The sequence below is a fragment of the Schistocerca serialis genome, chromosome 9 (assembly GCF_023864345.2).
Source record: "Schistocerca serialis cubense isolate TAMUIC-IGC-003099 chromosome 9, iqSchSeri2.2, whole genome shotgun sequence".
Classification (NCBI taxonomy): Eukaryota; Metazoa; Arthropoda; class Insecta; order Orthoptera; family Acrididae; genus Schistocerca; species Schistocerca serialis.
In genome coordinates this window covers 11,327,465-11,350,200 of record NC_064646.1, presented here as the reverse complement: position 1 = coordinate 11,350,200, position 22,736 = coordinate 11,327,465, and the positions used below count along the sequence as shown (strand labels likewise).

At 41.7% G+C, this 22,736-nt stretch overlaps 1 protein-coding gene across 1 annotated transcript in view; it reads right to left on the bottom strand.

Annotated features, from left to right (window-relative positions):
* LOC126418926 (glucose dehydrogenase [FAD, quinone]-like) overlaps positions 1 to 22,736 on the bottom strand; it is a 669,636-nt gene that overhangs the window by 131,048 nt on the left and 515,852 nt on the right. The window contains exon 9 of the mRNA XM_050085953.1: positions 10,060 to 10,337. Within this exon, the coding sequence (XP_049941910.1) occupies positions 10,060 to 10,337 (278 nt within the window). The remainder of the gene's footprint in view (positions 1 to 10,059; positions 10,338 to 22,736) is intronic.

Sequence of the window (22,736 nt, the reverse complement as noted above, 5' to 3'; positions counted from 1 at the left end):
AAAACAGTGAAAATGTTCATTAATACAGAAAATAAAAAAAATTACATTAAATGTGCTTTATCTCTAAACCAACCAGAAAAGGGCTTAAGTCCATACGAAGTTTCTTGTTCATAATCACAAATACCATCACCCGTCAAAGCATGTACCTTTCCTCCCAATGCACCCTGTATAGATAGTACAATCATAATAATTAGCCATACAACTTCGTTACAAAGTTACAATTTTGAGTACCGTGAACATCCATTGCGACGCATATGTTGACACTTTGAGGAAACAAGATGGTGATTGTTGATCGAAATTAGTAACCTGACTGATAAAGATTTATGGTCTATTACTGGATTTACTGCCAAATAAAGCGAGCGAGGTGGCGCATATTGGATTCGCATTCGGGAGGACAGCAATTCAATTCCGCGCCCGGACATCCTGATTAGGTTTTCCGTGATTTCCTTAAATCGCTTCAGGGAAATGCTGGGATGATTCCCCATCCTTCCCTAATCCGATGGGACCGATGACCTCGCTGTTTGGTCCCCTTCCCCAAATCAACCAACAATCAAATAAGTTCTGGATCTCTGGAATATTTTACTGTGAACATATGAGAAAAAGTACCACCACAGCTGTGTCTTGAGAATGTCTTTATCCTATCACACCATAGTTTTTGCGGCAAATTATCGCCATCTCTGGCCCCACCACTGACAAAGGAGTATTTGGTTTCCTTAGCGCATTTACTATCGGATCCTTGTCACTAGCAAACTTAGGCTAGCTTTCATCAGGAGTCTATACTCGACATCGTGTTGTCTCCAATGCCATGGCAGTGGCATACTCCTTTGGCAGTGATAGGGTTTGATGATGGCGGTAATGTGCCGCCGAAGCTGGTCGTGTGATAGAATAAAGGCATTCTCGAGACACAGCTGTGGTGGTACTTTTTCTCATGTATATCGCCAGCTGATGTCCGTAGTCCACGCAGTAAGATGTACATCCATAAATTTTATTGTGACTGTGTCGCAACTTGTCCATCTATCTTTGTACAACTATTCAGAATTGGGAATCAAATTCAAGATGAAGCGATATCAATGATAATATTCGGTGACAATATTTATTAACAATGACACTATTCGCTGACCATATTTGTTAACTAAGGAAGAGTTACAGGATTGGTGAACAGCATGAAAAGTCTATTTCTAATACCTGATATGAAAGAAAATCAGCTGCTGACCCTGGAATTTACATCGAAACGATCGACGGGGTGTGGAAGCTAGATGGCGATAGTGAGAATCTCCTCGTGAACTTTTGATAATCTGATGCTCTAGCCGACTTACTGTAGTTGCATGGGGAGCCCTGGGAACTTTTGCAGTGTCACAGATAGCGGGAATAACAAGCCCACTGTACCATAGCAATTTTCCTAGCCATATTAATGACCTGGGTTCAAGAGCGATGTCTTTAAAGAGCTCAAGAGATCTTGTATACTAATCCAAGATGATTGTTACAAACAATTTCGGCGCAGCTAATCGTGTGGTTTCATGCTACGGAGCAAATGATTGCTGAAGCAGGGGGAAGACATGTCAGAAGAAGAGAGGGTGACTTGTACGAGAGACGGGAGACGGTTACTGAACACGCGCACAGACTGAGAGAAGATGAAGGGTCTGGAGAAGTAATCAACGAATGTAGGTCTGAGCAGCAAACGGCCATCCATCCAACCAACACAGAGACAAAACTCTGAATCATTTCATCTGCTATAGAAGAGAATGCCAGGTAGCAAACATATTGTGGTCTTGGTATTTTGATGTAGAGTAGGATGTGGTAATAGAAAACTGAAAAGCAGAATTCTCGATAGCAGAATTGAGAGGGATACTGTGACGGGACATCCTCCTCCAGCATTACTTTTCTTCGACAGTAGTTGTCGCTACCAGTACTATTCTTCAAATTTTAGACATATCAGTATTATCTCAACTCCTTTTCTAAAAACTTGCATATAATTTTATACACAATACGTTATATTTCAAGCTAAAATGTATGAAAAGAAATTACTTTATTCTCGATATTACAATCAATAATTACTAGTTCTGAATGTACAGTTACAATTATCTTTTTTAGAAACATTTGAAATTATTTGGCACACTTAAAATTTATATTACTAATTACGCAGCCGGCCGAAGTGGCCGTGCGGTTAAAGGCGCTGCAGTCTGGAACCGCAAGACCGCTACGGTCGCAGGTTCGAATCCTGCCTCGGGCATGGATGTTTGTGATGTCCTTAGGTTAGTTAGGTTTAACTAGTTCTAAGTTCTAGGGGACTAATGACCTCAGCAGTTGAGTCCCATAGTGCTCAGAGCCATTATTGAACTAATTAAACATTCTAGTACTGTTTACTATGTTTATTTCTGGTTTCATTTATGAAATACAAATGGAAATTAATAGAAATTCATTTGTCAAGAAAAACTGTAAACCCCTTGGAATATGGTTATTACCGCAGAGTGTGGTAGTAGTAAGAATATGTATTTTTGTATTCTGGGCGAAGAATGTAATTTCGGCTATGTTAATGTGAAAATTCAAAAGACTGTGTGATATACTAAAATGTGACAAAATACGTTAACGTATCAACAAAAACTGTGCAACAACAATCTTCAATTTATTTAGATCAATTCAACCATGACGACTTAAAGTGTGAGAACTTCAGCTTCAAGAATCAAACCCCTAGACAAGAAGAACTGGAGCCAACTCTACACGAAAAGCTAAGTAGACTAGAAAGTTTATTGTAATCTTCGCTCCTCTCAAATTTTTCATAAAAGACTTTGCTTATTGTGGCCAACAACTGGAATTAGGAAGGAGGGGGGAGATTACAACACGCTACAAATTAAATCTTTCGGGAAGTGTTCATAAGTGTGACAAAACATAAATTATAATTTGCTAAATTGACGCAGACTCCAGCTGTGTTAAATTAAACAAAGGCGGCAGTATAGCTGTGAGGGTAGGTCCTCAGTCGCCTTCGGTCGGTAAAACAATTGCCCAAGAAAGGCAAAGGTCCCAGGTTCGAACCACGGTCCGCCAGCAGACAGTTTTAATTTGGCAGAAAGTTTAAAATCAACCCACCCTACGCTGCAGAGTGAAAATTCATTCTCTTATTTTGTAGTTCTGTTTCTATTCGTTTATTTCCTCTGCTGAAGTTAGTTTATTAATTTTGTTCCCTTACATGTTTCTTTCATATTTTTTATTGTTAGCGTCCGCCTCCGTAACGCAGCAGTAGCGTTACCGCCTACCACGCAAGCGGGCCCGGGTTCGATTTCCCGGCAGTTGTGGTGTTGTGTGTTTTTCACAATCATTTTCATCATCACTGACACGCAAGGTATCGAACTGCCCGTCAACTAAAAAGACTTGTAATACGGCGACCGAAACCGGAAGGGGATATCCCGGCCAATAAATGCTATACGATCATTTCATTTTTTTATTGTTATCGAGCTTTTTTTGAAGATAATCTCCTTTAATTTTCCGATCAATCGTACAAGGCACAAATCTAGGAATTGAGGTAGACATCTAGATTGAAGAGATTGAGAACTCAAGACAGCCTAGTAGACTCTCATTGTAAGTGTCTCACGGATTTGTGAAGGTAAAATGAACTATATAAAATCTGTGATACATGAAGAAAGTCAAACAGCAGTCGGAAGATTTGCTAGTTTGGCGAGACTGGTAAGAACTATCACATGGGAAAGTTAATTCATAACGAGTGCGGCATAGGAAATCTGTTGTAATGTTAATTGTAAATCTTTCACGTTGTTCTCGCTCGTGCCTACCATCACAGCGATTAATACTAAAATGAAAGAGGCACAAGTGCGTAGCCGCAAAGGGTGACGGTGTAAAATCAGGACGATAGGAGGAGTACTCGAAAATGAAACAGATAATCGTGTGGTATAAATGATAGCGATTGCATAACAACCAAGGTGGTAAATAGAATTCTTTCTTTAAATGCGAACATTGTAGGTTAGGCTTTACCGTGACTGTTATTGACATTAAAATGAAACAACACGTGTACTGTTACCAGTCACCGTTTTATTTATTTCCACGATGCGTTTCAAAGGTTTAAACCTCCATCATCGGGTGGATTTACATTAGTTAGTATGACATCTGTGTGAGATTCCAGACGCCATATTTGTTTACAAATGTGACAGTATACATGTGATGTGTTACGACAGCGAAAGGAACCTGCGACCACTGGCGGCAGTACCACAAGTTCCCCCAAAACATCGTAACCCAACACACACACAAATGTCATACTAACTAATGTAAATCCACCCGATGATGGAGGCTTAGACCTTTGAAACGCGTCATGAAAATAAATAAAACGATGACTGGTAACAGTAAGCGTGTTGTTTCATTTAAAGAATTCTTTCTACCGTTAATTTCCGAGAATGTAAGTTCCGAAAACGATGGAAACTTAAGACTTCCTCTGACATAAATGTAAGAGAAAATCGTGACGGTAAAATCGGAGGAACTGATATAGAGGGTTCTGGACAGTCCTCTGATCTTAGTGGTAGTGTTCGGAATAGTTTTTCCAATACTGTTCTGTGACCTGATTAATAACTTCCTATTCAAATTAGACTGCCTAATCTATTCAAATCACAAGCGAAGCATGAAATTATGCAAGTAAATAAAGCAAACACCAATTATTGTGAATATAATTAATATTTCTTCATTTCATTTCTAAACGTTGGGGAAAGATATGTGTAATTTTTCTGTAAGCTGAATCGGCTGGCTGGCTGTGAGCGTACGAGGGCCGCTGGTGTAGAATCGAAAACGGGACGTAAAACTGTACTTTTACTAAAAGGCAGACTCACTGGTAGATATTTACTGAGCAACAGACGCTCTTTGGGACAGCCACGACACCCCGGTGTCGGCCACAGCAGTAGGGACTAGGGCAAACTCGGCTAGTCGTAAACTGGCATTGTGAGCCGTAGTGAGAAGAGCACTTTCTAAAATGATAGGGATGTGCAAGGCGATGGGGGAACATAAGGCAGAGAGCGGTAGAAATCTGCTGGAGGCGAAGGGATCAGCAGTAACTGATGCACAAGCCTTACAAGCGAGAACAGGATTGGCTCTCCAAAGTTAATTTTGTAGGGGGAGGAAACCTCGGGAGTGCCTACGTGCAGCCATTTTGATTGGCGGAAGGGTGAATCCAAACTTATAGCGGGAGAGAATTTCGGCTTGCTCCCTCTTAGACTGGAATGTGTATTACTGATTAATCATAGTAGTTCCTCTAAGAAGAGGGAGATAGGTTTTTTATTAATTCTTCATTGGACGTTATTTGAAAGGTCAAAGGTAATTGGCTGAAGAGAATCCGGTGCTGATAGAAGAAGCAGGATTTTTAGAAATGTTCGTGAACACTTCGTCTTAGAGCTTCAGAGAGGCAATACTTGGAGTACCAGTACCCGGTCAGTGCCTGGCCTTTCAGCAGACATTTTGGCTGATGGTTGTTTTGAGTATTTCAGAGCCGATCACAGAAGCCGGGGCCGAACATGTAGTTTTCAGCTACCACTTCAGCTATTCTCTGCATCTGATTTATTTATTTACTTGTCTTACAGCAGTTAAGACAAAAATGACAATACAATTAGTTAAAATTGAAATATTTATGGTTATAAACAAACATCTAACATATTTATACAGGCTACTGCTTCTGGAGTCGCCAGCAGCAAATCTTCAGGTTTCCCTTCATAAGCTGTTCGAGGGCAATCTTATGTGATGTAGTTTACGATTTGGATTTCATCACGTTAGCAGAAAGGCGTCGATTTCTTGCCCCATTTGTACAGGAAATAGGCACATCTACTATGCTGGGTCCGTATTCTGTTCAGAGTTGTCTAGGTTTTACGTGGTAACTCAAAACCCGGAGGCTCTTGGATAATACATGGAATTTCGGTACTCTGCTTTGTGGCCCATTGTTGATGCCAGTCTGCATCTGAGTTTTAGAACGATGGTAAGCAGGAGCGGAATTTGTGGACGACGTGACAAGGCAAAGACGGAGGTTTTTGTTTTTTTGTTTCGAGTTAGTACGTTTCTTAGTCTCTTCTAATTCGCGCACTAAAGCTATCTGAAGGGAACATACGCTTAGGCAAGGGTAAAGTGTACTGGTGCTCAGATGTTCGTTTCTGGGCCTTTCCCTTAATTCTTTAATTAATTCAGCAATAACTGCCAGTTTACGGGGAGATATCAAGTGCACTGGTGCTCAGATGTCCGTTTCTGGGCCTTTCCCTTAATCCGTTAATTAATTCAGCAATAACTAGCAGTTTACGGGGAGATATCAAGTTGTACGACATTATTATCAGTTCCTACCTTGCTCCACGACCACGTCCCACGGTATCATCTTGCATGTTCAGTAATCCATTTCAGCCATTGTGCATCTAATAATTATTTCGGGAGCCAAGTCAATGCCTTTTAGAAATAAACTGTACCTTAATGTGACCTATACTTTCATTCGATGGTTTGGTGAGACATTTCCTCATTATTTCTATGCAAGCTATGTTACCCGTGTTTCATGTTTAATTGGGCCACCCTTGTTCAAGTTCAGGTGTTGAATAATATCCACCGCGTGACTTTGTCTTGATTTTCCACATGGTCGTATGGGGGAGCAATCTGTTCTCTGTATACATCACTGGGTTCAGACCTTCATAGCAGGGGTCAACAGCAGTCTCACAGTAGTAGAAACACGCTCCACCACACACTGTAAAGCCGTCGGCACACGGACCGTGCTGTCGAACGTTAACGTTGAGCGTGCCGAGTTCAACGTGCTGCTGAACGCTCAGGAACGATGCGACTCGTGCATACGGTACTTGAACCCCAACATAACATGGTATACGCGATCGCAACGCACTCCAGCGGCAGTTGAGGGATATTTCTAGTTCGTAAATCACACTGATTACTCAACGGGCGTGCGTAAAATTCCCACGTTAGCTCTATTAAAACGCACATTTCCACCATCGTCCACGAAAAGGAAAGTGCGATGTCCAATCAATAAGTACACAGGCTTATAAAAGTTCCGTTACAAACAGTGCGGTACAAATTTGGAATACTTCTCCGCATAAGATAAACATTATTTCATCATTCCCACATTATAGTAAAACCCAAGGTCAGTCTTACTTGATCACTGTTCCTGCCCAGTAGCAGAATCTTTGCAACATGTGAATTACGGAGCGTAAATGAAAAAGGAGCAAAATATCTTTATAGAAGTAGCGCAAGCTGTCCTGTAGATTAAGCCAATCGAACAAAGTCACCCCTCAAAAAAAGTTGAACTTATATTTACATAACATCAAATATTATAGTATATATTAAACTAATAATAAAGTATCACAACCTAATAAAAACACGAAAGTTAGGAAAAAAAATTGGAAGTATCAAAACGGGAACCATCGTCCGTCTACTAACGTAATACTGGGCAGTGACGCTACTCATTACGCTATTTTTCCGTTTTTCTCATTTTGTTCGTTTGCTGATCGTTGTGTTTGGTCGTTGCGGACGTCACATAAAATCCGTTCATGTTCGTTGTTGACCCTTTCACTCAGTTTTTTTTATTACAGAAGCCACCCAGCTCTCCGACCAAACACGCTGAGCTACCGTGCCGGCGGTTGAAGTCAACATCACGTCTTCTGCATATAATCACATTATGTTACCCCTTGCTGAAAACCGTAATCGTAGATATGTTACTAATTGAAATTTAAGTATAAAAAATTGTACCAAGAACAATACGTTTGGTTGGATCTTCTGTGTGTCGCTGTCTTCAAATAGCCTACTCTCATAATACGCAAGTTACAATAATTCTTTTGCCACGAATATGATGTTTCTCATTATTTTATTGGAACGAATCACACAGTTAACAACGGGTTTACCAATGATTCTCAATTTGCTGGTGCTCAGAAACGGCATATATACATATAGGCTTGAAATGAATGCCAATATGGCGCCTCACAGCTCTGTGCTGAAGGGAGACGGCGTGCTTGTGACGTAGGTGGCGGTGTGCCATCTCATTGGTCAACGCTCAGACGCATGCTCACAAGGGAACATACACATCGCACCCCCTTCGTATTTAGTTATAAACTGGCACAGTGGATAGGCCTTGAAAAACTGAACACGGATCGATCGAGAAAACAGGAAGAAGTTGTGTGGAACTACGAAAAAAATAAGCAAAATATACAAACTGAGTAGTCCATAAGCAAGATAGGCAACATCAAGGAGAAAGTGAGCTCAGGAGCGCCGTGGTCCCGTGGTTAGCGTGAGCAGCTGCGGAACGAGAGGTTCTTGGTTCAAATCTTCCGTCGAGTGAATAGTTTATTTTCGAAAGTTATGATCTGTCCATTCGTTCATTGACGTCTTTATTCACTGTAATAAGTTTAGTGTCTGTGTGCGACCGCACCGCAAAACCGTGCGATTAGTAGACGAAAGGACGTGCCTCTCCAATGGGAACCGAAAACATTTGATCGCAAGGTGATAGGTCAACCGATTCCTCCACAGGAAAACACGTCTATACGACACTGGTGACAGCATGTGCGTCACATGACAGGAATACGTTGTCGACCCACCTAACTTGTACACTTGGCGAATGGGTAAACAGATGAAACTTCCTGGCAGATTAAAACTGTGTGCCCGACCGAGACTCGAACTCGGGACCTTTGCCTTTCGCGGGCAAGTGCTCTACCAACTGAGCTACCGAAGCACGACTGACACCCGGTACTCATAGCTTTACTTCTGCCAGTACCTCGTCTCCTACCTTCCAAACTTTACAGAAGCTCTCCTGCGAACCTAGCAGAAGTAGCACTCCTGAAAGAAAGGATATTGCGGAGACATGGCTTAGCCACAGCCTGGGGGATGTTTCCAGAATGAGATTTTCACTCTGCAGCGGAGTGTGCGCTGATATGAAACTTCCTGGCAGATTAAAACTGTGTGCCCGACCGAGACTCGAACTCGGGACCTTTGCCTTTCGCGGGCAAGTGCTCTACCAACTAAGCTACCGAAGCACGACTCACGCCCGGTACTCACAGCTGTACTTCTGCCAGTACCTCGTCTCCTACCTTCCAAACTACTTTCTTTCAGGAGTGCTAGTTCTGCTAGGTTCGCAGGAGAGCTTCTGTAAAGTTTGGAAGGTAGGAGACGAGGTACTGGCAGAAGTAAAGCTGTGAGTACCGGCCGTGAGTCGTGCTTCGGTAGCTCAGTTGGTAGAGCACTTGCCCGCGAAAGGCAAAGGTCCCGAGTTCGAGTCTCGGTCGGGCACACAGTTTTAATCTGCCAGGAAGTTTCATATCAGCGCACACTCCGCTGCAGAGTGAAAATCTCATTCGGGTAAAAAGATTCTTCTACCTTGCCCGATTTAGGGTTTCTTGTGAATGTGGTAATCACTCCCAAAAAAGTGATGAAAACATAAGAGTTTGTCACATAAACTGCAACAAATGAATGCAACAGTTTCACAGTCGCAGTTTTCCATGTACTCTCTCAAAACATATGTTTTTAACATTTTCAAATTTTTCCGTGTGTAAACCGTCAAATCCTGCATATGTCCAAGCAAATCTGAACATGTCCTGGAATTTTTTGAGAGCGAAGTTGATTATATAAAAAACTAGACTTGAACCTAGGACCTCTCGTTCCGCAGCTGCTCACGCTAACCACGGGACCACGGCGCTCCTGAGTTCATACTATCGTTGATGTTGCCTATATTCCGCATGGACTACTCAGTTTGTATATTTTGCTTATTTTTTTCATACTTCCACACAACTTCTTCCTGTTTTCTCGATTGATCTGTGTTCAGTTTTTCAAGGCCTATCCACTGTCCCAACTTATAACTAAATCTGAGGGGGGTGCGATGGGGAGGTTCCCTTGTCAGAATATCTGACATGCCAAATATTGCTCTTCACGTTGGGACAGACTCCAGAGAGTACTATTCCACGCTATGACGTCAGGAACTCGGCACGCTCAACACTCAACGTTCGGATGCACGGTCCGTGTGCCGACGGCTTAAGGTGGATTCGGGAAACTCGATGAAGAACGTATAAGTGTTTAGTAGTATATTTGGGGCAGAGAGGGAAGCACGTGTACCTGGTGGTGGAAGAGCATGGTGTAGTGCCGCAGCTGGCACTCCCAGTAGGCGTCGGTGGCGAAGGGTATCCGCTCGCAGCCCGGGATGGGCACGTCGTGCAGACGCGACCCGTAGCGGCGCATGGCCGGCGTCCTGGAGAAGCGCACCGCCAGCTGCGCGCCCTCCACGATGGCGCGCACGTCGCGCGGGTCCGCGAAGTAATTGGGGTAGAAGAGCGGCGCGTCGTACGGGTTGCGGGACCGCAGGCGCACCAGGCCGCGGCTGTGTGGGTGCAGCCCTGTGGAACAGTCTGGCGTCAGGCACTCAGCGAGCTATAAAGCTTTCTGGACTAGACAGCTCTAAAGGGATATAAATGAAGTTGTTTCATCTGTAAAAAAAAAACAATGTTAAGTATTTAATTTTGCGTATGTTCACAGATATATGTGTGCAGCCATGGCACACACTGTAATTCGCGAGCCGTAGTACCGTACCACACCACCCGCCAGGGTAGCCGAGAGCGCTAACGCTCTGCTTCCTGGACTCGGGTAGGGGCGCCGGCCCCGGATCGAATCCGCCCGGCGGATTAACGACGTGGATGTGGTTTTTAGGCGGTTTTCCACATCCTAATAGGTGAATACTTTGCTGGTCGCCACGTCCCGCCTCAGTTACACGACTCGCAGACATTTGCAACACATTCACACTCTTTCCCGATTTGCACTAGACGCAGACAGCTGGGGTACATTACTTCGGTCCTGGGGGTAGGGGGTGGCGGCAGGAAGGTCACCCACCTACCCCTTAAAAATTAACCGTGCCAATGCTGTACTTAGCCCTGCCGACCCTGCGCACAATGAGGGTTAAAGGCAGTAGCAAAAGAAGAAGAAAAGTACCGTACCACACCGGCAGAAGGGCCATAACTAAATGGCGCAGAGCATCGATAACATGGGGTATCATTTCCGACAGCAGCAGAAGTGTTGCAGCTGCGTCGGGCCAAGCCATTTCGTTTTGAACCCTCTAGTGGTGTGGTACGGTACTGTGGTACAGGCATTACAATGTGTGCCACGCTGCAGACATGTAACTGCAGGCAAAGAAAAGATTACCAGCCTCATAAAAATTATTCTACGTTCAGTCAAAACTGGCATGCCTAGCTAGAGTGTAGCAGCCAAAGGGTCCAATCGTTCCGGATGCATTTTTGTAACAGGCGGAAAAAGCGAGAAAGGGCAAAATAAAAAGGAAAGGGTAAGGGCAAAGTAGGAGGGCGAAGGAGAAGAAGAAGAACACATCTGTTCATTAAAAGTGCAACAACAGGATGGATAACAGATAACGAAAATTTATTAGTGCGGGTACTTACAATATCGTCGAGCATACGAGGGGACTTCACTAACAAGGGAACCTCCCCATCGCATCCCCCTCAGATTTAGTTATAAGTTGGCACAGTGGATAGGCCTTGATAAACTGAACACAGATCAATCGGGAAAACGGGAAGAAGTTGTGTGGAACTATGAAAAAAACAAGCAAAATATACAAACTGAGTAATCCATGCCAAGATAAACAACATCAAGGATAGTGCGTGCTTAGGAGCGCCGTGGTCCCGTGGTTAGCGTGAGCACCTGCGGAACGAGAGGTCCTTGGTTCAAGTCCTCCCTCGAGTGAAAAGTTAACTTTCTTTATTTTCGCAAAGTTATGATCTGCCCGTTCGCTCATTGACGTCTATGTTCACTGTAATAAGTTTAGTGTCTGTGCTTTGCGACCGCACCGCAAAACCGTGCGGTTAGTGGACGAAAGGACGTGCCTATCCAATGGGAACCGAAAACATTTGATCGCAAGGTCATAGGTCAACCGATTCCTCCACAGGAAGACACGTCTGATTATTCTATACGACACTGGTGACTGCATGTGCGTCACATGACAGGAATATGTTGTCGACCCACCTAAATTGTACACTTGGCGAATGGGTAAAACGATTCTTCTACCTTGCCCGATTTAGGTTTTCTTGTGGATGTGATAATCACTTCCAAAAAGTGACGAAAACATAAGAGTTTGTCACATAAACTGCAACAAATGAATGCAACAGTTTCACAGTCGGACAGTTTTCCCTGTGCTCTGTCAAAACATATGTTTTTAACGTTTTCAAATTTTTCCGTGTGTAGACCGTCAAATCCTGCATATGTCCAAGCAAATCTGAACATGTCCTGGAACTTTCGAGCGAAGTTCATTATGTGTGAATACCTGAACTTTGATAATTGACACACGATCACGTAAACAATACTGCTCTGTCTACCTGTGCAACTTCGCAAAATTATTGTCTGAAAATAAAAAATTAAATTTTTCACTAGAGGGAAGACTTGAACCAAGGACCTCTCGTTCCGCAGCTGCTCACAGTAACCACAGGACCACGGCACTCCTGTGATCATATTATCCTTGATGTCGCCTATGTTGCACATGGACTACTCAGTTTGTATATTTTGCTTATTTTTTTCATAGTTCCACACAACTTCTTCCTGTTTTCTCGATTGATCTGTGTTCAGTTTTTCGAGGCCTATCCACTGTTCCAACTTATAACCAAATCTGAGAGGGGTGCGATGGGGAGGTTCCCCGGTAAGTAAATTACGTATTATTATGTCAAGCCAAATAATTTGAACTGAAGACCAAGAATTTATTGAATACTTCGCCACACTTCAAAGTGACGCAGAACCATGAAATTATATTCCAACATAATAACCAAGTTTCTGTAAACGACGATCGAAACGTTCTATCAGGGAGCCAGAGTGGCCGAGCAGTTCTAGGCGCTACATTCCGGAACCGCGCGACCGCTACGGTCGCAGGTTCGAATCCTGCCTCGGGCATGGATGTGTGTGATGTCCTTAGGTTAGTTAGGTTTAAGTAGTTCTAAGTCTAGGGGACTGATGACCTCAGATGTTAAGTCCCCTAGGGCTTCGAGCCATTTGAACCAATTTTCGTTCTGTCAGTGTGGCATTCCTCACAACAGAAATCCGCTCCTTGACCACGAAGCCATTCGATGATGACGATGATGATGATAATAATGATTTTGGTTTGCAGAACAGTCGATGGCGTGGTTACCAATGCCCACACAAATTCCCAATCTTTTCGTTCTCCAGTTTTGCCATTTTTCCGAATGATGATGAAATGTTGAGGACAACACAAACAACCAGTCCGGGAATCTGAGCCGGGACGCCGTGATCCATCCACGCGCAGCAACGCTAAACAGTAGACCACGAGCTGCCGACGAAGCCATTCGAGAAACGCTGTGTGAACGTTCTCATAGCTTCGCCCCCCTCCGCCCCCCCCCCCCCCCCCCATGTTTTTCAACTTGCCGAAAATAAGATAATCTCGTCTGTGGTAGATATTGATGGCCTTCCTTGTTGATCAACATCACCCACTACTGTGCGGCCTTGAGTACAGTGTTGATTCCTTTTCAGTACAGCTGGACACGACATTGCGCTTGGTCCTTATAACGTCATAATTTCATGGTGACTCTGCGTGTAATTTAGATGTATTATCGACAAGAGTCATACTGTCCACGCTGTTATGCAGTTGTTCTCCGCACAGAAACAGATCTGTGTTTGTAGTAAACCCGGAACGTGTGCTCTGTTCTGTCAATGCATCACTTTTGTGGTGAAATTATCTCAGCATGCGACGGCATGTGGAGCTTACTTATTGAAGTTCTTATGAAGTAAGGAGAACATTTACTTAAATTTTTAGATGATTTTTTGTTGTACACTGTGGCGTATTTAGTGCACAGAGGTAGTACGCACATCTCTAACATGACTGGCCATCGAGTCAAACTGAATTTAGATGACAGATACGGGAGCGCCATTGCATGTTACCGAAGTTCGTCAGTCGTAGTGCGTGGCGACCGGTGCTGTGCCAGTCTCTCAGCAACCCATGGCCAGATGTTTTCAATGAATGAAACATCTGGAAAAAGCCAGGCCAACAGTCGAACACCCTCTCTACGTCAGGAAAGCGAAATACAGAAATAACAGCAGAATTATGACTAATGCTTGTAAATAAAAAAATAGAGGAACACGAAAGTAAATGGAAAGAGCTCATTAATAGGATCGAGGATGACAGACTACCAACAATACTACACAAGCACAAATCAACAGTACGATGAAGAATAAGAAGAACAAAAACTAGATTGGAAGACTTATACTAAACCATAAACGTAGGCATAATAAATAAGGCAAATGCCTGCAAAAGATGATGATACTGATGATAAGGATTCGTTACATACGATTTATATAACGTGCCACACCTTTCATGACTGCGACGTATCACCCTTCACATCTTTATTTGTATTATCAAGTATCCTTTATTATTGACTAGCCTTTTTCCCATAGCTTCACTAGTATACATGTTCGACACATATAGTGCACACATTTCCTGCTCCTCCCTCTCTCTGTCCACTTCTTACTCCTTCTGTCTCTCTGTCCACCCCATCCTCCCATCTCTATCCGTCCATCTCCTCCTCTCCATTCTCTCTTTCTCTCCATCTGCTCCCCCCTCTCTTTGTCTCTCTATCTATCTCCCCCTTCCCAGTGTCCATATCTTTGTCCCCCCTTCCATTATCCATCTCCACCCCCTTCCTCTCTCCAGTCAGCTGTGCCTATTCACACCTGTAGCCCTTGCAAGGCATGTCCATACTAACCACACAACACTGCTGTCCTACAGAACAGCCTACATGTCAGGGATAGAAAAACTCATTTTACCTGTATCTCTTTTCCTATGGGAGCCAGCAGGTTCTAATTCCCACAGTGCTTATTGTCTTAATAAATTGTTTGTGTACCAAATTTCGTTGAACTCGATCTGGTGGATTAGAAGGAGACACTGGGCACACACACACACACACACACACACAATATATATATATATATATATATATATATATATATATATATATATATATATATATATATTTAACTTAGTTCTGGATAGAGTCATGGCAGAATGGGAAAAAGAACTCAAAAAAGAAAAGTACTGGAAACCAATATCACTGGGAACCAAAAAAGATGACCTACAAATCCCCTACTTAGCCTACGCAGACGATCTTGCAATAATGGCAGATTCTAGTGAGATGGCAGTCAAACAGATAGAAACCTTAAAAGAGTGTGCAGGAAAAGTTGGCCTACAAATATCTTTTGAGAAAACGGTGTTTACAACAACATATCTAGAAATTTCTAAGTTACAAACCAAATATGAAGAAATTAAGAGGGTACCATACTTTAAATATTTAGGAGAGATAATTTCTGAAAAATACTCACAACAAGAAAGAATATTAAAAGCTCGTAGGGGTCTAGGGCTGGTCCAAAACATTTAAAATAAAAAATGTCTATCTATAAATACAAAAATTAAACATTATAAGTAGGTAATTAAACCAATAATGCTATATGCCAGCGAAACCTTGACACTTAAAAGGAAAACAGATATGGAAAACCTGAAGAAAGAGGAAAGGAAAATCATTAGGAAAATTCTGGGACCAAGATGGACCAAAGAGAGGTATAGATTACAGAAAAATTCTAAAATTGAAGAATATTCTAACATCGAGATAGGCATGAGGAAGAGGCGTCTAAAATTCTATGGTCACATAATGAGACTTCCCGATCACAGACTTACAAAAAAAATAGTAAGATACGTAGCATCCCTTGTTAATGGAGGAGAATGGATCAAAAATGTAAAGAAAGATCTGGAATTAGCCAACATTACTACTGAAGACATGAACAAAAGAAACAATTTCAAACTTAAAGTTGACAAATGGGAGGTCAAACCAGAGACAAAAGCTCCGAGAACTGGAACAAAATGGAGCGACGAAAGAAAAGCTGAATTCTCGCAAAGAATGAAGACCTGGTGGGCAAACAAGAAGAATAAGAAGCCCCAGAAGTGAACCATCTTTACTTAGCGTCTTCCATGTTGGGAGCTTTACGACTAATAATTATATATATATATATATATATATATATATATATATATATATATATATATATATATATATATATATATATCCTGTTTCATATATGAAATGATTAGGCGCTCACTTGAGAAATTATATTTCTGGTGACATTTAATTTTCAGTTGGCTTAAAATAATTGAAAATATGCAGAGGAGGATGTAATCTGTCTCCTCCTGACAGAAGTTAAAATCAGTGGAAGCAAAGAGAAGTGCACACACGTTTTTGCAACAGATCAGTTCAATAAATGATGAATCTGGAAACAAATTGGTGTGGAAAACATTAACCATTTTCTCAAAGTGGAAATGCCAGATGTTATGAGTGACAAATCTCACATTTGGGGAGAGAAACATAAAACAGTATATTTGGTTTTGTACATGGCTGTGCAAAAAGTTAAGAGGAGATCCTGATACCACAGAACTATGCTGTTCACCTCTTTACTGCACAAAATGAGACAAATAAAAAACCAAAGAATTTATTAAGAACATTCTAGGTGCCATAACAGGGAACTGACTGTTTCTAAGTACCAATAAGAAAGTTTTTGTTTGTTTGTTTGGTTAATTTGGAGACTAAAGGGACTAAACTGTGTGGTTATCAGTCCATTTAGTTATTGTTTCAGGTGCCATTGACACTAAGGCACTACGTTGAGTTTGCGATACCATCAGCGCAGAAATATGGCAGTTATGCATTCCAGATTCATCATTTATTGAACTGATCTTTTGCAAAAACGTCTGTGCACTTCTGTTTGCTTCCATTGATTTTAACTTCTGTCGGAAGCATTACATCTTCCTCTGTATAGTTTCAATTATTTTAAGCCAACTGAAAATTAAATGGCACCAGAAATATAATTTCTCAAGTGAGCACCTAATCGTTTAATATATAAAACAGGATATATATATATATATATATATATATATATATATATATATATATATATATATGTGTATGTATGTGTGTGTGTGTGTGTGTGTGTGTGTGTGTGTGTGTGTGTGTATGTCCTTCTAATCCACCAGATCGAACTTTTCTCTGTTTTTTGAAACCCAGATAATGTCCTTCCATTACAAAGATGTATTATTGGTGTAAACAGAAGCTTATACACGCTCTCCCCACCACAGACACTGTGCATGAAGTAAAAGAGGAGATCTTGCATGTGGTACCTGGGAGTCCAAGCGGAAAAAATACTTGGCTCAAAGACCATGCGTCATGTATTAATGGATGTTTGAAGCATTTTTCTATAATTTGGGACTTGGAATAAGTGTAGGGACATGGAGAAACGAACTACCAAGAACATAGAAGCACTGAAAACGCGTCTTGTGATAACAGGTCACTTAGAACGTTTGGATTTTCCACTCCTCAATTATTTTACGTGTAAGAGACCGTCTCCAACAAACAACGAGAATAAATTATGACTAACTGAAACCCTCAGGTGCCGACAGGTGTTGTTGATATACCTCGATGTGGACAGCTGAAAATGTGTGCCAAGACCGGGACTCGAACCCGGGATGTCCTGCTTACAAGGCAGACGCTCTATCCATCTGAGCCACCGAGGACACAGCTGAATAATGCGACTGTAGGGACTTATCCCTTGCACGCTTCCCGTGAGACTCACATTCCCAACTGTCCACAATTCTGCATATGTAATGTACCTTATAGACATTTGCCCATTCACTCTTTACTCGCGCACGCTTTGGCGATTCCCGTAAGAGTTTGGGCAACCTGTGCGCATTCGCACAGAGGAAGGTCAATGGCTGGGTAGCCTTTAACTATATATATGAAGACAGTAACTGTTCTCGAAAGAACAGAATATTGTTGATGACCGTGCAGCTTTCCCCTGGAATAAACGATGACTAACTGAAACCCTCAGCTGCCGACAGGTGTTGTTGATATACCTCGATGTGGACAGCTGAAAATGTGTGCAGTCGCGCTATTCAGCTGTGTCCTCGGTGGCTCAGATGGATAGAGCGTCTGCGAGGTAAGCTGGAGATCCCGGGTTCGAGTCCCGGTCGGGGCACACATTTTCAGCTGTCCACGTCGAGGTATATCAACAACACCTGTCGGCACCTGAGGGTTTCAGTTAGTCATCATTTATTCCAGGGGAAAGCTGCACGGTCATCAACAATATTCTGTTCTTTCGAGAACAGTTACTGTCTTCATATATATAGTTAAAGGCTACCCAGCCATTGACCTTCCTCTGTGCGAATGTAAATGAAAATCGAAGTGCATATGTTATTTTAATAACCCTAAATAAAGTCTGTCGTTATGTATTTCAGGAAAAATAAATGAAAAATCTCACTGAAGATGCCACGGATGTGGTGCAGAATGTTTGGGCATAAAGGCAAAGCAATAATTGTGTACTTGCGGAAAAGTCGGACTTATCTTTAATCCATTATTATTTTTCTGCAAGCACGGGAACAGAGCTTAAAATTCGAACATGATTGTAACATAGATTTATCGTTTCCTGTGCATTTTTATTACGCGTACTTAAGTCAAAAATTCTAGGCTTATAATGTTAATGAATAGCTATTGTGATCACTGTGATGCGGTTGAACGAACAGAATTGTAAAATTTAGAACTACTAAGTCTTCCTAACAATGACCCTGAAACTTGGCTAAGCGGGTGCGCGCTTGACGCAGAGAGACTTCGGCCACTGCATGCTTACGACAGCAGATTTGAGCCGCGAGGCGTGATCGTAAAGGGCAGATTGAGCTCGTGAGCATTTTACGAGGCGCACGTTAACAGGATGTTACTTTCTAGCAAAGCTGACATTCACGGGCTGCAGTGGGCAGAGAAGAAAAGTTAGACAACTGTTTATAACACTGCACAATATTAGTGAGTTGTCACAAACTTCGGAAATGGAGCAGTTCTGGATTGCTGCCGACAAATCCCCTCTGCATCTACCTCTACATGATTACTCTGCAGTTCACAATTAAACGCCTGACAGAGTGTTCATCGAACCACCTTGAAGTTATTTCTCTACCGTTCCACTCGCGAACAGCGCGCTGGAAAAATGAATACTTAAATCTCTCTGTGTAACCTCTGATTTCTCTTATTTGATTATGATGATCATTCCTCCCATGCAGGTGGGCGCCAAAAAATATTTTCACGCTCTGAGGAGAAAGTTGTTGACTGAAACTTCGTGAGAAGTTCCTGCTGCAACGAAAAACGCCTTTGTTTTAATGATTGTCAACAGAATTTTCGTATCATGTAGGCGGCACTCTCTTCCCTATTTCGAGACAGAACAAAACGAGCAGCCCTTCTTTGAACTTTTACGATGTCCTCCGTCGATCCTATCTGATGCGGATCCCACAAGGCACAGAAATAGTGTGGAAGAGGTCGAACAAGCGTAGTGTAAGCAGTTTCTTTAGTAGTCCTGTTGCATTATCTACGTGTGCTACCAATAAATCGCAATCTATGGTTTGCTATAACAACAACACTATCTATGTGATCGTTCCAGTTTATGTGATTCCTAATTGTAATCCCCAAGTATTTAGTCGTATTTACAGTCTTTAGATTTCCGTTATTTATCGTCTAACTGAAATTAGGCGGATTCCATTTAGTACTCGAGGGGCATGAAAGAGAAGCAGTGGTTGGGAATGGAGTGAGACAGGGTTGTAGCCTCTCTCCACTGTTATTCAATCTGTATATTGAGCAAGCAGTAAAAGAAACAAAAGAAAAATTCGGAGTAGGAATTAAAATCCATGGAGACGAAATAAAAACTTTGAGGCTCCCCGATGACATTGTAATTCTTTCAGAGACAGCAAAGAACCTGGAAGAGCAGTTGAACGGAATGGACAGTGTCTTTAAAGGAGGATACAAGATGATAATCAACAAAAGCAAAACGAGGATAATGGAACGTAGTCGAACTAAGTCGGGTGACGCTGAGGGAATTAGATTAAAAATGAGACACTTAAAGTAGTAAATGAGTTTTGCTATTTGGGGAGCAAAATAACTGATGATGGTCGAAGTAGAGAGGATATAAAATGTAGATTGGGTATGGCAAGGAAAGCGTTTCTGAAGAAGAGAAATTTGTTAACATCGAGATTAGATTTAAGTGTCAGGAAGTCGTTTCTGAAAGTATTTGTATGGAGCGTAGCCATGTATGGAAGCGAAACGTGGACGGTAAATAGTTTACACAAAAATAGAATAGAAGCTTTCGAAATGTGGTGCTACAGAAGATCAGATGGATAGATCACATAACTAATGAGGAGGTATTGAATAGTATTGGGGAGAAGAGAAATTTGTGGCACAACTTGTCTAGAAGAAGGGATCGGTTGGTAGGACATGTTCTGAGGCATCAAGAGATCACCAATTACGTATTGGAGGGCATCGTGGTGGGTAAAAATCGTAGCGGGAGACCAAGAGATGAATACACTAAGCAGATTCAGAAGGATGTAGGTTGCAGTAGTTACTGGGAGATGAGGAAGCTTGCAAAGGATAGAGTAGCATGAAGAGCTGCATCAAAAGAGTCTCTGGACTGAAGATCACAACAACAACAACAGGGATGACTTCATACTTTTCAATATCTAGAGTCAGCTGCCACTTTTCGCACCATACATATGTCCTGTGTAAATTGTTTTGCAATTTATTATCATCCTCTAAATTGACAAACTGCCTATTGGCTTCTGTCTCGGGTTCTTCGGCCGACGTTCATCTAATGATTTTTCTGACGTTTCGCCAGCACGAGTGGCTGGCATTGTCAAAGCTTCACCCTCCATTGCCGGTTCACCACCGGTTCACCACCGGCAACGGAAGGTGAAGCTTTGACAATGCCAGCCACTCGTGCTGGCGAAACGTCAGAAAAATCATTAGATGAACGTCGGCCGAAGAACCCGAGACAGAAGCCAATAGGCAGTTTGTCAACAAGTGGCCACGAAAGCCTTAACAATTTTGTATCCTCTAAATTACTTTGTAAGATGGTAAACGACAGCATCATCTGCAAACAACCTAAGACGGCTACTTACATTGTCTCCTAAATCGTTTATATAACGCTTCCTCCGGGAACGCCAGATATTAATACTGTTTTACTAGATGACTTTGCATCAGTTACTACGAACTTCGCCATTTCTGACGCGACATCACGAATTCAGTCTCACAACTGGGATGAAACTACGTAAAAAGTTCTGGGAATCTAAAAATAGTGATCAATTTGAAATCACCAATCTATAACAATCATTCATTCATTCATTCCATTACTTCGTGAGACTAGAAAGCTAGTTGTATTTCTCAAGAATAATATTCTCTGAATATGTGTTGGCTGTTTTCCAATAAATAGTTTTCTTCGAGATAACTCATAATACTCGAACACTATGTATGTTCCAAGTCCTTATTGCAAATCGTCGTTAGCGATGTGGGTCTGTAACCCAGCAGATTACTCCTGTTTCCTTTCTTGGGTATCGGTGTGACTTGAGTATCTTTCCCTTCTTTAGATGCGGATCTTTCGACGAGCGAGCGGTTGTATATGATTGCTATACGCGACTATTGTATTAGCATATTCTGAAAGGAACCTTGTCGGTATAAAATCTGGACCGTACATCTTGCCTATACTAAGTGATACAAGCTGCTTTGCTGCATCGATATCCACTTCTAAGTTACTCATGTTGGCAGTTTTTCTTGATTTGAATTCTCAACAAGATTACGACATTCGACGAGATTGCAATACCAACGCTTATACTGCTCAGTAATTTAAATTGCAAATACCAGGTACTCTTTTGGAAACAGTGACTCTTTTGGAAACGCTGATTTTTGTAGTCAGTTCTTCATATAGAATTGATCGTAGTCTTCCTTCTGACATGTCTAAAAGAGGCGGCTGATTCACACACCTTTTTTTCGACAGTTTTCCGAAATACACTGGACTCTCGAAGTCTTCGTCTATGGTTACATTTCCGCAGTTTCCTTCACATGTATCCAAGAAAAGTATGATCATAGTGAATTTAACGATATATATTTTTTTTTCGAAAATAGACGAACATACACTCTAAAATTTAAGGTCAGTTTGAGGTTTATCCAAAACAAAAATAATTCGGTGACTCTGTAATCCAGATGGTCTATTTTAAGCAAACGCTCCTTGCAATCTATCGTATAAAAATTCTGCTTCATAAATAATGTTGACAATTTAGCTACGTTAGTGCGCAACGTGGACGAACATGATCAAAACAATGTTTCGTAGATATCAGTCCCAAGTATATCCCACGCAGAAATTTCTCCTTGTCCTTGTGAGCGTGCACACATGTTTCAAACTACAAGTGACTAACTAAAGGCACAATTAAATGACCTAAATATTGCTGAACATCCAAGAAAGTACAACTTATCTTCTTATTATCTAACTGATCTCCGTATTGATCTATTTTAAAAGATAAGGTACCACCAAATACATCTGACAAAATGCGTTATTATCTATAAATCAGTCAGTGAACACTTTTGTAATTTAATGAACATTTACGCTGGTAGGACCTTGCAGAACTGGAACATAAGTAGGAAAGAACAACATATTCTAATCTCAACAGAACTATTAACACACGTTTACATTTTGAAGAAAACACATAAACGCCAGCAAAATAAACCAATAAAGGAATAAAAATAGAGAATATAAAACGTCACTAAGAGCACTTTCTACTTTGTCTTTCCCTGGCTGTAGCTTTACGGAAGAGATCTAAGTTGAGTTGAGTGAACTTTTCTAGCTTAATGATTGTCTATGTCACCATAATCAGCCGAGTTCATTATTCCACGAGGGCAACC